This window comes from Fukomys damarensis, unplaced genomic scaffold, assembly GCF_012274545.1.
Source record: "Fukomys damarensis isolate Sample0158 unplaced genomic scaffold, DMR_v1.0_HiC HiC_scaffold_34, whole genome shotgun sequence".
NCBI lineage: Eukaryota > Metazoa > Chordata > Mammalia > Rodentia > Bathyergidae > Fukomys > Fukomys damarensis.
Window position 1 is genome coordinate 9,851,863 of NW_022900946.1, and position 11,296 is coordinate 9,863,158.

At 49.6% G+C, this 11,296-nt stretch overlaps 1 protein-coding gene across 1 annotated transcript in view; it reads left to right on the forward strand.

Annotated features, from left to right (window-relative positions):
- Vps35l (VPS35 endosomal protein sorting factor like) overlaps positions 1-11,296 on the forward strand; it is a 115,449-nt gene that overhangs the window by 96,347 nt on the left and 7,806 nt on the right. The window contains exons 26-27 of the mRNA XM_010610078.3: positions 201-548; positions 5,538-5,703. Coding sequence (XP_010608380.1) covers positions 201-548; positions 5,538-5,703 — 514 coding nt within the window. The remainder of the gene's footprint in view (positions 1-200; positions 549-5,537; positions 5,704-11,296) is intronic.

The window sequence follows — 11,296 nt, forward strand, 5'->3', positions numbered from 1 at the left end:
CAGACCAGGGTTTGGGTCCTCGGGGGAGTCCCTCCGGGTCTCAGGCCCGTTTCCCACCTGTGAGGAGGCCCTGATGACAGCACTTCCTGCGTGTGGCGGGCCTGGGGATTCACAGAACCAATCCAGGCTGAGCCCTTGGCCCTGGTGACTGTCACTTCTGCACTTTCTGTGAAAGTTTCCAACCTGCTTTTTGCACTTAGTTGAAAGGGACTTCAAGCTGGACTGCCTTTAGCAGCAACGCCCTCCCATCCGAATGTCCCGAGTTCCTCCTCATTTGCAGCCACGCACTCTGCTGGACCTGCAGGACCTCATCCGCCTCTCAGGACTGCCTCTGTCAGGCACCATGGAGGGGGAAGCAGCCTGCATTTCCCAGAGTTCTCACGCTCCCACTTTTCTTCTCTCTTGCAGCTGATGCATTTTTTAAAGCTGCTATAAGCCTCGTTCCAGAAGTTCCAAAGATGATAAATATTGATGGAAAGATGCGGCCGTCGGAATCATTCCTGCTGGAATTCCTCTGCAACTTCTTCTCCACCTTATTGATAGTTCCGGTATGTTTCCCCGGGAGAGCCAGAGGTGATGCCATTCTTTGACCTGCCTTATTTACTCCTCAGAGTGCAGGGTGCCTGGGCTGGTCACCGTGAGCAGCTGCAACAGTGAACCAGAAGCTGGCTCATAACTCTCATGGTTCTGGGGCTGGTACCCAACGTCAGGGTGCCGCTGTGCTTTCGCACATGGTAGGGAATGAGCCAGGGCAGCTCTCTGGCCTTTTGGGTCACTGGTCATCTGGAACCTAATCCACTTCTGAATACTGTCACATGGGATCAGGGTTTCACTGTTTGTATTTTGGGGGAGCACAGATGTCTGGCTTGTGCCCTCTGTGCCAAGGCAGGATGCCTGGTGGTCTGGGTGCAGCTTGGGGACTTCGTGGCTGTGCTGTAGTCCAGTTCCTCCTCCTCCTCCCAGCTCTGAAGTCTTGGCCATCACATTCCTGGGCTGCAGCTTCCTTCTCTCTAAAGTGAAAGCAGCAATAGTTTCTACAGCTCCGGGTTTTCATGAAGGATCGGATTAGTGAATGCACAGGCATAAGGCTCAACACGTAGTCAGCACTTAAAAAAAAAAAAAAAAAAGTGACATTCTTAGTAAATAACAAATGAAAACAAGCTCACAGAGGTTGAAAGGGGCGTTGTTGGAAAAATGCTGGGTTTTTGGTGGATGTAAGACATGAACACCCAAGCTTGGACTAAAGGCAGTCAAGTCCCCTTCAGGGACCACCAACAGCAATCCTGGCCACTCTCCTGAGCTGGGGATTGTAAGATCTTAGCTCGAGGGTCCTCAGTCTGAGATCTACCTGCTCTTTGGGGTTCTGGCAGAGTGACAATGAATTTGATGTGAAAAAAATGACATCTCTATTCTTACAAACCTCTGAGTGAAATTTGCCTTTCACCCAGTTATGAATTAGAGGCAACAAGCTAGAGTAATCACAGCAGCAGGTGAGACTTGTTTTTTAATTTTAATTTTTATGAGTACACATTTGTATTACACACATTCACCGTGGAGAGTTGGTACACATACGTAACTCATCTTAACTCCTTTTCACACCCCCCCAATCCCAAGTAATCACCAGATATCGCCTTGTCACGTTGCACATGTGAAAGAGATTTCCAAAGATTGTCCAGGATCTTCCTTCCTTAAAGAGCACCTTGGTAGTGTATCCTTGTGTGAATAAGGCCTATGAATGCATTCACAAGACTCAACAGACTGTTGTATCACAAATGCACTGGGAAAAATATTTTCACAACTGTATTTTAGTGTAATTGGTTTCCTTTGTAGTCTTACAGTATTTTATTTTCCATATTAAAAATACTCCCAGGAGTCCCTACCATAGGCTTTACCTGGCTGCTGCAGGGTCAGTTCCATAAAACACATTTAAAATCCCTGGCTAAGCCAAATGTGAATCTGAATTCTGAGATACTTGTAAAAATGCAGATTCCTGGGTCCTGTCCCAGAGAGTCTCCCTAGGAGGCCAAAATAGTCCTAAAAACCTTTTTGGGAACCCTCGCTGCACTTCAGGAGAAAGGCGATCCTAACGCCAGCTTGGAGCGCATCACTCAGAACTTGGGCCAGGAAAGTGACTCATTTCCCCGGGGGTGCACAGTTCCTTTCTGGGGTGATGACATGTTCTACCATCAATTGTGGTGATGACTGTAAACTCCAGACTACCCGAACAGTCCTTGAATTGTGCAGTTGAAATGAGGATATTGTTTGGTATGTGGATTATGTTTCTCAAGAAAGCTGAGAAAACAAATAGCGACTCAGCTGCGGGCTGTCCTTGTTCAGATTCCAGGTTGTCAGGGGAGAAGCTCAGGAGGCCTCACTCCAGGACTGCAGCCCAGGCCACAGGTGGAGGCCGCACCCAGGAGGAGGGGACTTGACATGTCAAGTGGGCACAGCCACAGGACACCGCTAGAATTCCTTCGCAGAATGCTGATTCCTGGGCTTTTGCATCCCTGGAATATTAAGTCTTTCTTCTTTGGGATAATCTAGTTATTTGTTAAGTGAGAAGACAAAAGGAAAACACTTGAGAGTTTCCAACGAGCCACTTGATGGCAATCATAGTTCAGTGCTGAACTGCTGCGTACTTACCGGCTGCACATAGAGTTTTCTGCCTTTCAAAATGACGAGTCTCTGGAAGGCTTTATCCTCAGAGACAGAAACTCAGCTTCAGTCCTGACCGACACTCTTCCTGCGGAGTGGGAGCTCCCCTTCCTCTCCGCCTTCCGCCTTCCCCCTAGCTCCCTGGTTCTATTCTTTGACAGTTTTAGATCCCTCGTCTAAGGGGACTCGTGCAGTGTTCATCCTGAAGCTGGTTCGTCTCACTTAGTGCGGTGTTCGTAAGGCTCATCCGTGCTGTGGCGTGTTTCGGCTTTATCTCTGAAGGTCAGCTGGCCTCCATTCACGTGTAGGCCCCTTCTCCTTTCGCATTTAGCTCACGAAGGAAGACAAGGCAGCAGCTTGCCAGGTGCAGGGAGAGCAGAGGGCACAGTGTGAGTGACGGCTCTGTGCTGGGAGAGGGTGCCGTGCACCCCACAAGGGCAGAGGGTGCTGGAGGGACGCACAGGCCGGCTCCACAGCCAGCAGCAGGCTGACAGTCAGTCCCCCATCTGCCCCTGCTCAGCGCCCCTTTGCTCTCCTGTGCTTCGCGTCTCACTTCTCTGCCAATAGGGTCTTATTACTTAACCAGCGTGCAGATCTCACAACAAGCTTGGCATTGTGTTCATTACATAGAAGTGGAAACTGAGGCGCAGAGAAGTAAAGGTCCCCAGCTTGTAAGTGACCCCACCAGGATCCCGAGCCCGGATGTCTGTGCTGTGCGGCCGTCTGCTGTCTCCCGCACTGGCCCTCCTGGGAGGTCGGTCATTCCTCAGGCGTTGCTTCTCCTGGCAGAGGGGTGTGGTGGGAGGGTCCTCGGAGACCACAGGGGCAGTGTGAGAGGTGCAGGTGAGGCTGCCTTGAGAGCCCCCCATCACATCCGCTGTCTGCCCAGAAGGCAGCCTGCCCGGGACCCCAGGGGAGCCCTCTCGCCGTGCAAGTGCTGTCTGAATCCAGGACCTTTATCTTCTCCTTTGAAAAACGCCATTGTTTTGCTTCAGTTGTTGGCAATGAACCATCAAAGAACATTTTTTAAAAATATTGCAACTACTGAAGCATGGATATCACTTAGAAAACCTTTTCCTTGTACAGCAAGATGGAAATAATCTCTCTCCTCTTCGGTTGTAAGCAAAAGCTCATGGGACTGGCTCACTGCAAACCTTCCCTTCCCCGCTGGCCCTTGCTCCGTCTTCCTGAAGTTGTGTCGAATGGTCTGCAAGGGTCATGGCATTTGGGTTGAAATTAAGTCGCTGGAACATTTAGATTGTTGTCTGTTCTCAAGGCGGACCCTTAAGTATATTTCTGAACGTCCACATAGCAGAACAAAATAGCCTAGTTAGAAACAGCTGTGAGCAGAGGCAGCGGCAGGACGCTTTCAGCTGGGCCTGCTCTAGATGGGAGGTGCTGTGTCCTGAGCAGTTCGGATGTGTGCATTGGTGGCCTTCAGGCTTGTGAGCCTTGTGTGGCCTCTTCTTGCCAGTGTCACAGGAGCAGTCCCCAGAGATGTGACTGCTTGTGCAGAACACCTCACGCCCCGACCTCACGCATGGACGGTGTCACTTCTGTGTCTGGATTGAGCTCTTGTTTCCTCAGCAGAAACGCCCTCATACTCCATGTCTTCTTTCCGAATGACAGACTTGCTGGGCACGCTGGCGCACTCTGTAATCCCAGCGCTGAGGAGGCTAAGGTAGAAAGATCTCAAGTTCAAGTCCAGCCTGGGCAACTTAGTGAGGCTCTATGTCAGAAACATTTTTAAAAGGCTAGGGATGTGGTTGAACTCCCAGTACTGAGAAAAGGGGTTGGGGGTAACCAAAGGCCCAAGTCCTGCAGGAGGAGATCAGAGCATCCCTGGCATGTGTGTTGGCCCTCCGTGGAGCCCCGTCCCTGTCATTCTACTGTGGACTGGTCTCTGGGGACTGTGGCCCCTGGCCTGCCTGCTCGCTTCCTGCCCATTCAGCCGACAGGAGGCGGGTTGGCGGCAGGGAGGTGATGTGGGGAGCCCCATCCCTCAACACTCCTGGGCCACACCTTGGCAGGGACTCTGTTCCTCCACTAAGGGCCACATCTCTTGCCAGGTGGCCTCTAGCTGCAGGGACCTCGGCTCCAGCAGCGCCTTCCCCGTGGCTGGCGACAGCGTCTGTGGTCTCCAAACCCTGCTGCCTTGCTTCTCTGCTTCCCTTCGCTCTGGCCCGGCCTCACCCGTGCCCTTCGTTGCACCTTCCCCACCTGACTTGGAGTGCCGCTGCGACCCCGGTGGTGTGGCTGGAGGGAGTGAGGGGACTCTGCGTGCCGAGCCCACATGAGATGCGGAGGTTGGCAGGTCTCAGCAGGGAGCCGCATGATCACACACTTACGCTGTCCACTTCTGTGCGTTGTGATCCTTTTCTCGGATGCTGTGTAGCATGTGAGACTCGTGCCAGTTTCCCAGGAGAGTGTCCACAATTTGACTGTCACTGCTGGGGAGCATCCCGGGTGCGGGGCTGTATTTAAAGTCAGTGCTCCAGTGGTGACAGTGATTGTTTGGGGCTTACCCCGAGGGTGGTTTCTGCTGTCCCATCTGCTGCAAGACCTACAATCTTGTTTTATAGTTGACAGAACAGGACTTATTTTTTTTTACCCTATTATAGAACAAGGGAGTAATTCTGGAAACAGGCATTATTAGACTGACGGTACCTACTTTCTCATCTGTCAGCCCCCAAGGGGGTTGACTAGGGTTTAAGCAGCTCCTTGTCGTTTTCTTGTGTTGCTTACCCAGGCTGCCTTTGTGGAGTGACTGGCGCTCTCATCTCTGCAGCTGCTAAAGGGAGGGGCCGGGGTTTCTGTGTTGACGTGGTTTTTCCTCCTCTTTCCTATGTAGGAGTATTAATGCTGCTCTGCTCCTCCACCAGGATCATCCTGAACACGGGGTCCTATTTCTCGTTCGAGAGCTTCTCAATGTGATCCAGGACTACACCTGGGAGGACAACAGCGATGACAAAATCCGCGTCTGCACCTGTGTCCTGCACCTGCTGTCCGCCATGAGCCAGGAGACCTATCTGTACCATATAGAAAAAGGTAGCGGAGTCCCTTCACGCCACCTTGCGCCATGCTGTGCTTGGATGTGGTGGTAGAGAGAATGTTTTCCTGACCTCTTTAGTTTCCTCTCCTCTGATGTTTCCACTACCATGAACTCCTAGTCAGGCAGTCTGCTAAATTTACCTGTTCTGACGCCTGAGGCCCCTCTTAAGAGTCCAGATCTCCAAGTCCCCTCCTGCCTGGGAATTTGTGTTTCACGAGCATCCAAAGTCTTTTTGACCTCAGCCAGGCTTGGAGCAGCACTCCTGTGTCACTGCTACAGACTCACCTGCCGTGATGACTCTGGGCTCACAGGGACGAGCTTTAGCCCTGGCCCCTTTCCTAACCTGTCGCCAGCGGGTCCTGGTATAGGTGTCTGGAGCCTGTGCACCAGTGATGCTGAGGCCCTGCCTGGCCGGAGCCCAGGGCCGGTGGAGGAGGGAGAGGGCCATTTAGAACTGGCTGGCAGAGGTTTAGGCACAGCCTCCCTGGGTCCTGCACACAACATGGGGTGGTCCTGCAAGCCTTGTCCCTCTGAGGCCCTGTGTTCTCCTTATCAGACCCTCAGCTCCTAGCTCTAATTTCTAAAAAACAGGGCTCTATCATTAAAAGTGCTTTGGCCAGTGATCGTGTTCTCTAGAGCTTAAAAAGAAAGGTCTTGCTACATGGAAGTTGCAGTGACCAAATCTTCAGTGCTAAAGGTTAGCCTCTGCCAGGACCCTCAGGCTGTGCTCGCAGGGATTTGGGGCTGATTATACAGATGTGACTTAGGGAGCCGGCCAGTGTTAGTGAACATGGCTGCCGTGACCAGGGGACACACATTTCTCCTGGTGGATGCCTGGGAGAGTCACTGGCTCCTCGGATTTGCTGATGTTCAGTTTTGGTACATGCTACCTCCCTGTTTCCGGATGCTCCAAGCCTTTCTCTCCTTTAATTGTCACAGCACCGCTGTGAGACAAGGCGGTCACATCCCCTTTGTAGATGTGAAGAAGGGGAGACCGAGAAGACACTGATTTACTCTAGGGCTCCTGGCCAGGGCACAGGTCACACTAAGGAGGCGGACTACGCAGCACCACCTCCTGTTACATGTCACGGTGTCCTCATAGCACGAAATATGTGAGCTGCCGTAGAGCGAACTCACCCAGATCAGGAAACAACGCATCACGTCCTCCAGGGGCTCTGTGTGGCCCATAGCAGCATCCAGACCCATGTCCCACCAAGAAACGCCCCCACAGGCCTGCTCTGCTGATTGCTGGCATTATGAGTGAATTTGCCAGTTTGGGTTGTCTGTAAATGAAATTGTCTAGCAAGCATTCTTTGGTGTGTGGCTTGAGCTTTGCCAGTATTGTGTATCCCTGTAGCTCGTCCTTTTGCATTGCTGTATAGTATTCTTCCATGAACACACCGGTTTCTTCTCTTTCTTGGGGTTTGCATGTTTTCAGTTCCATTGTGAGCCAGTTATAAATAGAGCTGCTGTGAACATCCTTGGATATCTGTTTCAGGTTGACACCTAGGAGGGGAGTTTCTGGCCTATGGGATGTGCTGCTATTCAGATTTGGTGCTTGCTACCTCCCTAGCTTCTAAGCAGTTGCACCAGCTGACGCTTTCACTGGGCCTAAGTTAGGGTCCATTCATTCTGTATCCAGTCTCTTTGAGTGTGGTCTCTTTCATTCTGATGATGAAACTTGCATGTGTCTAATAGCTAATGAGATTAAATTCCTTTTCCTTCATTCATTTACTGTTTCATTTCTGCTTTTGTAATGTGGACACGGAAGGCTCTGGACAGCAGAAGGTTTTACAGGGCATACAGGACACAGACGCAGCCTGAAACTCCCAGGGCTATCGGGGAGCGTGCTCTGCCCTGCCCTCTCTCCTCTTGGCAGGCTCATTGCCTCCTGTCTCAGAACAACATCTTTAAGGAAAGCTAAGGGAGCCTGGTTTTCTAGCTTTTCAATGCAAACCGAAGGGTGGATCAGAAGAGAATTCCTTCTTCCCAGCCAGCTGCTCACTCTGGATGCTCAGCTGTGACCTGACAGACATCTTTAATAGCAGGTCAGGCCCCCGGGCAGGCTGGTGCTGCCTCCTCCCTGCTTCCTTTCCTGTCTAGGCAGCCCTGAACCCAGGTTCGACTGAAGACTTCTGAAAAAGAAGGGTTAAATAATTTCTGCATCGGCAAAAGATGGCTCAGTCGCTTTGTTCCCAGACTGATAAGGAGACCGTTCTGACATTGTTCTGACATTACCTAGAGCAGTAGCCCAGCACTTTCCGCCAGGCTTTGTGAGAGTGTCCGAGATGTAGAAGTGAAAACTGTTCCTGGATACTGATTATTTATGTGTTTGATGTGCAGACAGAGTAGATCTCTGTTGGCAGAGGACAGCCCAGATGCTTCTACGAAGCCAGCCTTACTCTCTTTACTCTTCCCCATCCCCCGCCGGGCCCCTGAAGCATGTGGGTTTGTGACCCTCAGGTCAGAAGGTGCAGAGACCACGGGCTATTTTGGGTGGCCGTTTGCCAGGGGTGTCCTTTCTCCCCATCTCGAGGGCTGTGTCTGAACTCTTAGACCTCCTCTACACTCTGGCCTGACCACATTACTTCTTATTCTCAAATTTACTCCTTTCTTGCCAGGCGTAGTGGCGCACGCCTGTAATCCCAGCACTCGGGAGGCTGAGGCAGGAGGATCACTGTGAGTTCGAGACCAGCCTGGGCTCCATAGTGAGTTCCAGGTCAGTCGCACTACATAGTGAGACCCTGTCTCAAAAAAAAAAAAAAAAAAAAAATTTAATGCTTTCCCCTTTTCCGACCACCAAGTGTTAGCAAAAAGAACTTGCTGTCCCTGCCCTCTTTTCCCAGGCTCTCTAGTGAATTCAACCTTCAGGGCCTCTGGCTGATTCCAGAACTCCCCCAAAAGCCCAGATCTGAGGGCAGGGCCAGGCCAGCCTTGTCCCCTACTGGGTCGACCTGGTGAGGAGCCTTATGCAGGGAATGTCGTGTGCATGTGTGAATCTAAGCAGCCTGCTCTTCACTCGCCCCAGCCCCGCCTGCCCTGTTCTCCAGGGCCAAGCCGATCAGAGTGAGAGTCAGCATCAGCCAGGGCAAGACTGGGGCTTTACATACAGAGCTGTTCTTGGCCTGAGCCACAGACATGAGGAATTCCTTCATTGGCTACGGCTGTGCACTCTTCACAATCGGGTGGTGAGAGGCTGAATGAAATGCTTTCTCCTCTTACACAAACAACTGTCGTCCTCTACACAACTGTAGGCAGCATCAGCAGCCAGCACCATCTTAAGCATCCAGTGTGGAATCCCCGGTATCGTGGTGCACAACTGTGATCCCAGCACTCTGGGAAGCTGAGGCAGGAGGATGGAAAGTTCAAGCCCAGCCTGGGCAACTCAACTTAGCAAGACTCTGTCTCAAAACAAGAGAGCTGTGGATGTAGCTTAGTGGAATGGCTCTGGGTTCAATCCCCAGTACTAACAAAAAGAAAAGAAAAGAGAAGGAGAAGGGAAAGGAATAATCCCAGGACACTGGAGGAGCAATTGCCAAAGATGTGGTGGGCCTGCGGGAGTGGGCTAGAAATTACCAGCAGACAGCGTCTGGGAGCAGAGGAACCAGTTCTGATTCTTAAGCGATGTATCTGCAACCTACTTTTAAATGGGTCAGCAAAAAATAAATAAAATAAAAATTGCGTATTTGTGTAGAGTGAGCATGTGCGACAGCTCCTGGCCCATCCTGGATTGGTGATCCAAGGTGAGAGGTCGCAGGTGTTCACTCTGAGTGCTTGTGTCTACTTCTCTATCCTCTTGACATCTTTCAAAATAAAAAGCTAAGAAAAAAAGAATGAAGCTCTGCTGCTCCTGAACTACCAGTCAGAAATGAACGTAAAGCGGTGTGGAAGAGGTTTTTACAGTTAGTTGCTGTAGGTTTCCCCTCACCCCTTCCCCCGAAGAGTCCAGGCAGATGACAGGAATGCCTAGCATAATGAAAAACTCACTAAATGCAAAAAATTAGTTCCTAGGAAATTATACCTTAAGAAATATATGCCGGGCGTGGTGATGCACACCTGCAATCCCAGCACTCAGGAGGCTGAGGCAGGAGGATCACTTTGAGTTCGAGACCAGCCTGGGCTACACAGTGAGTTCCTGGTCAGTCTCAACTACATAGTGAGACCATGTCTCAAAAAAAGAAAGAAAAGAAAAGAAATATGTATGGACTTACATCTGTGTGCTTCTTTGTACGGCCTCCTATGTATACTGTTGTGTCCCTCTAAGAGTAGTTTCTAGCTACCTTTGAGTAACAGTAGATGGTACTAATAGGCCATGTACTTTGATGGGCTCCTCAGTAGTACTGTAGAGCATAAAGCATTTAATCAGAACTGTTTTGGTTTTTTTGTTTATTCATTACTACTCTGAGCTACATCCCAGTCCTTTTGTTTTTAATTTAAGCTAGGGTTTGGCTATGTTGCGCAGGCTGGGCTTGAACTCGTGATCTTTCTGTTGATGATAAGCATTTATGCTGCTTCTCATCTCATTATTGTAGACTGCAGTGCAAAGAAGATCACACACATATGTCCATGAGTACTTGCTGGCTTATTTCTTAAGATAACTGTCAATAATTTTCCCAAGTCAAAAGATTCAGATTGGGGGGGACACAAAGACTTTTTTTTTCTTAAATATTTTTATTATGATAAAATTATATGTAACAAATTTACCATTAAGTACACAATTCATTTGTATTGAGTACAGTGCCAGGCAGAGTCGTGCTCACCCATAATCCCAGCACTCAGGAGGCTGAGGCCGGAGGGTCACTGTGAGTTTGAGGCCAGCTTAAATTGCATAGCGAGACCCTGTCTCAAAAAACAAACAAAACATTTGTATCAAGTACATTATATTGTATAAACATCACCATACCCATTTCGAGAATTTTTTCTCTAACAAAGACCCTATTCCCAATAAATAAAACTCCCCCAGGCACTGGTGACCTTTATTCTATGAATCTGCCTATTCTAGGAACCTCATATGAGTAGAATTATACAGTATTTATCTTTTCATGTTGGCTTTATTTCGTTTAGCATACTCTGTCTTCAAGTGTCATCCAGGTTGTAGCATTATGAGAATTTCATTCATTTTCAAGGCTAAATAATATTCCACGGCATGGATAGACCACATTGTTTTTGTCCGTTCATATAATGGTATTTGAATTGTTTCCATCTTTTGGCTGTTGTGCATAATGCTTCTGTGAACATTGGTGTACAAATACCTTTGAGTGCCATTTCAATTCCTTTGGGCATATATCTAGAAAAGAATTGTTGGATCATTCTAGTCGTGTGTGTGTGTGTGTGTGTGTGTGTTGCTGAGGACTGAATCCAAGAATCCAGGGCCTTCCTGCTGAGCTACAGCCTTTTTTTTTTTTTTTTTTTTTTTTTTGGTACTGACATTCAAACTCAGATCCTTGTGCTTTCGAGGCAGGCAGTGGAACCACTGAGCTAAATCCCCGGCCCATCAGCCTTTTCGATTGATTGATAAGAGACAGCAGCCCACGACCTTTTCCAGTGTCCACTTCTTAGATCTGGGGTTTTATGAGAAATCCGTGCAGT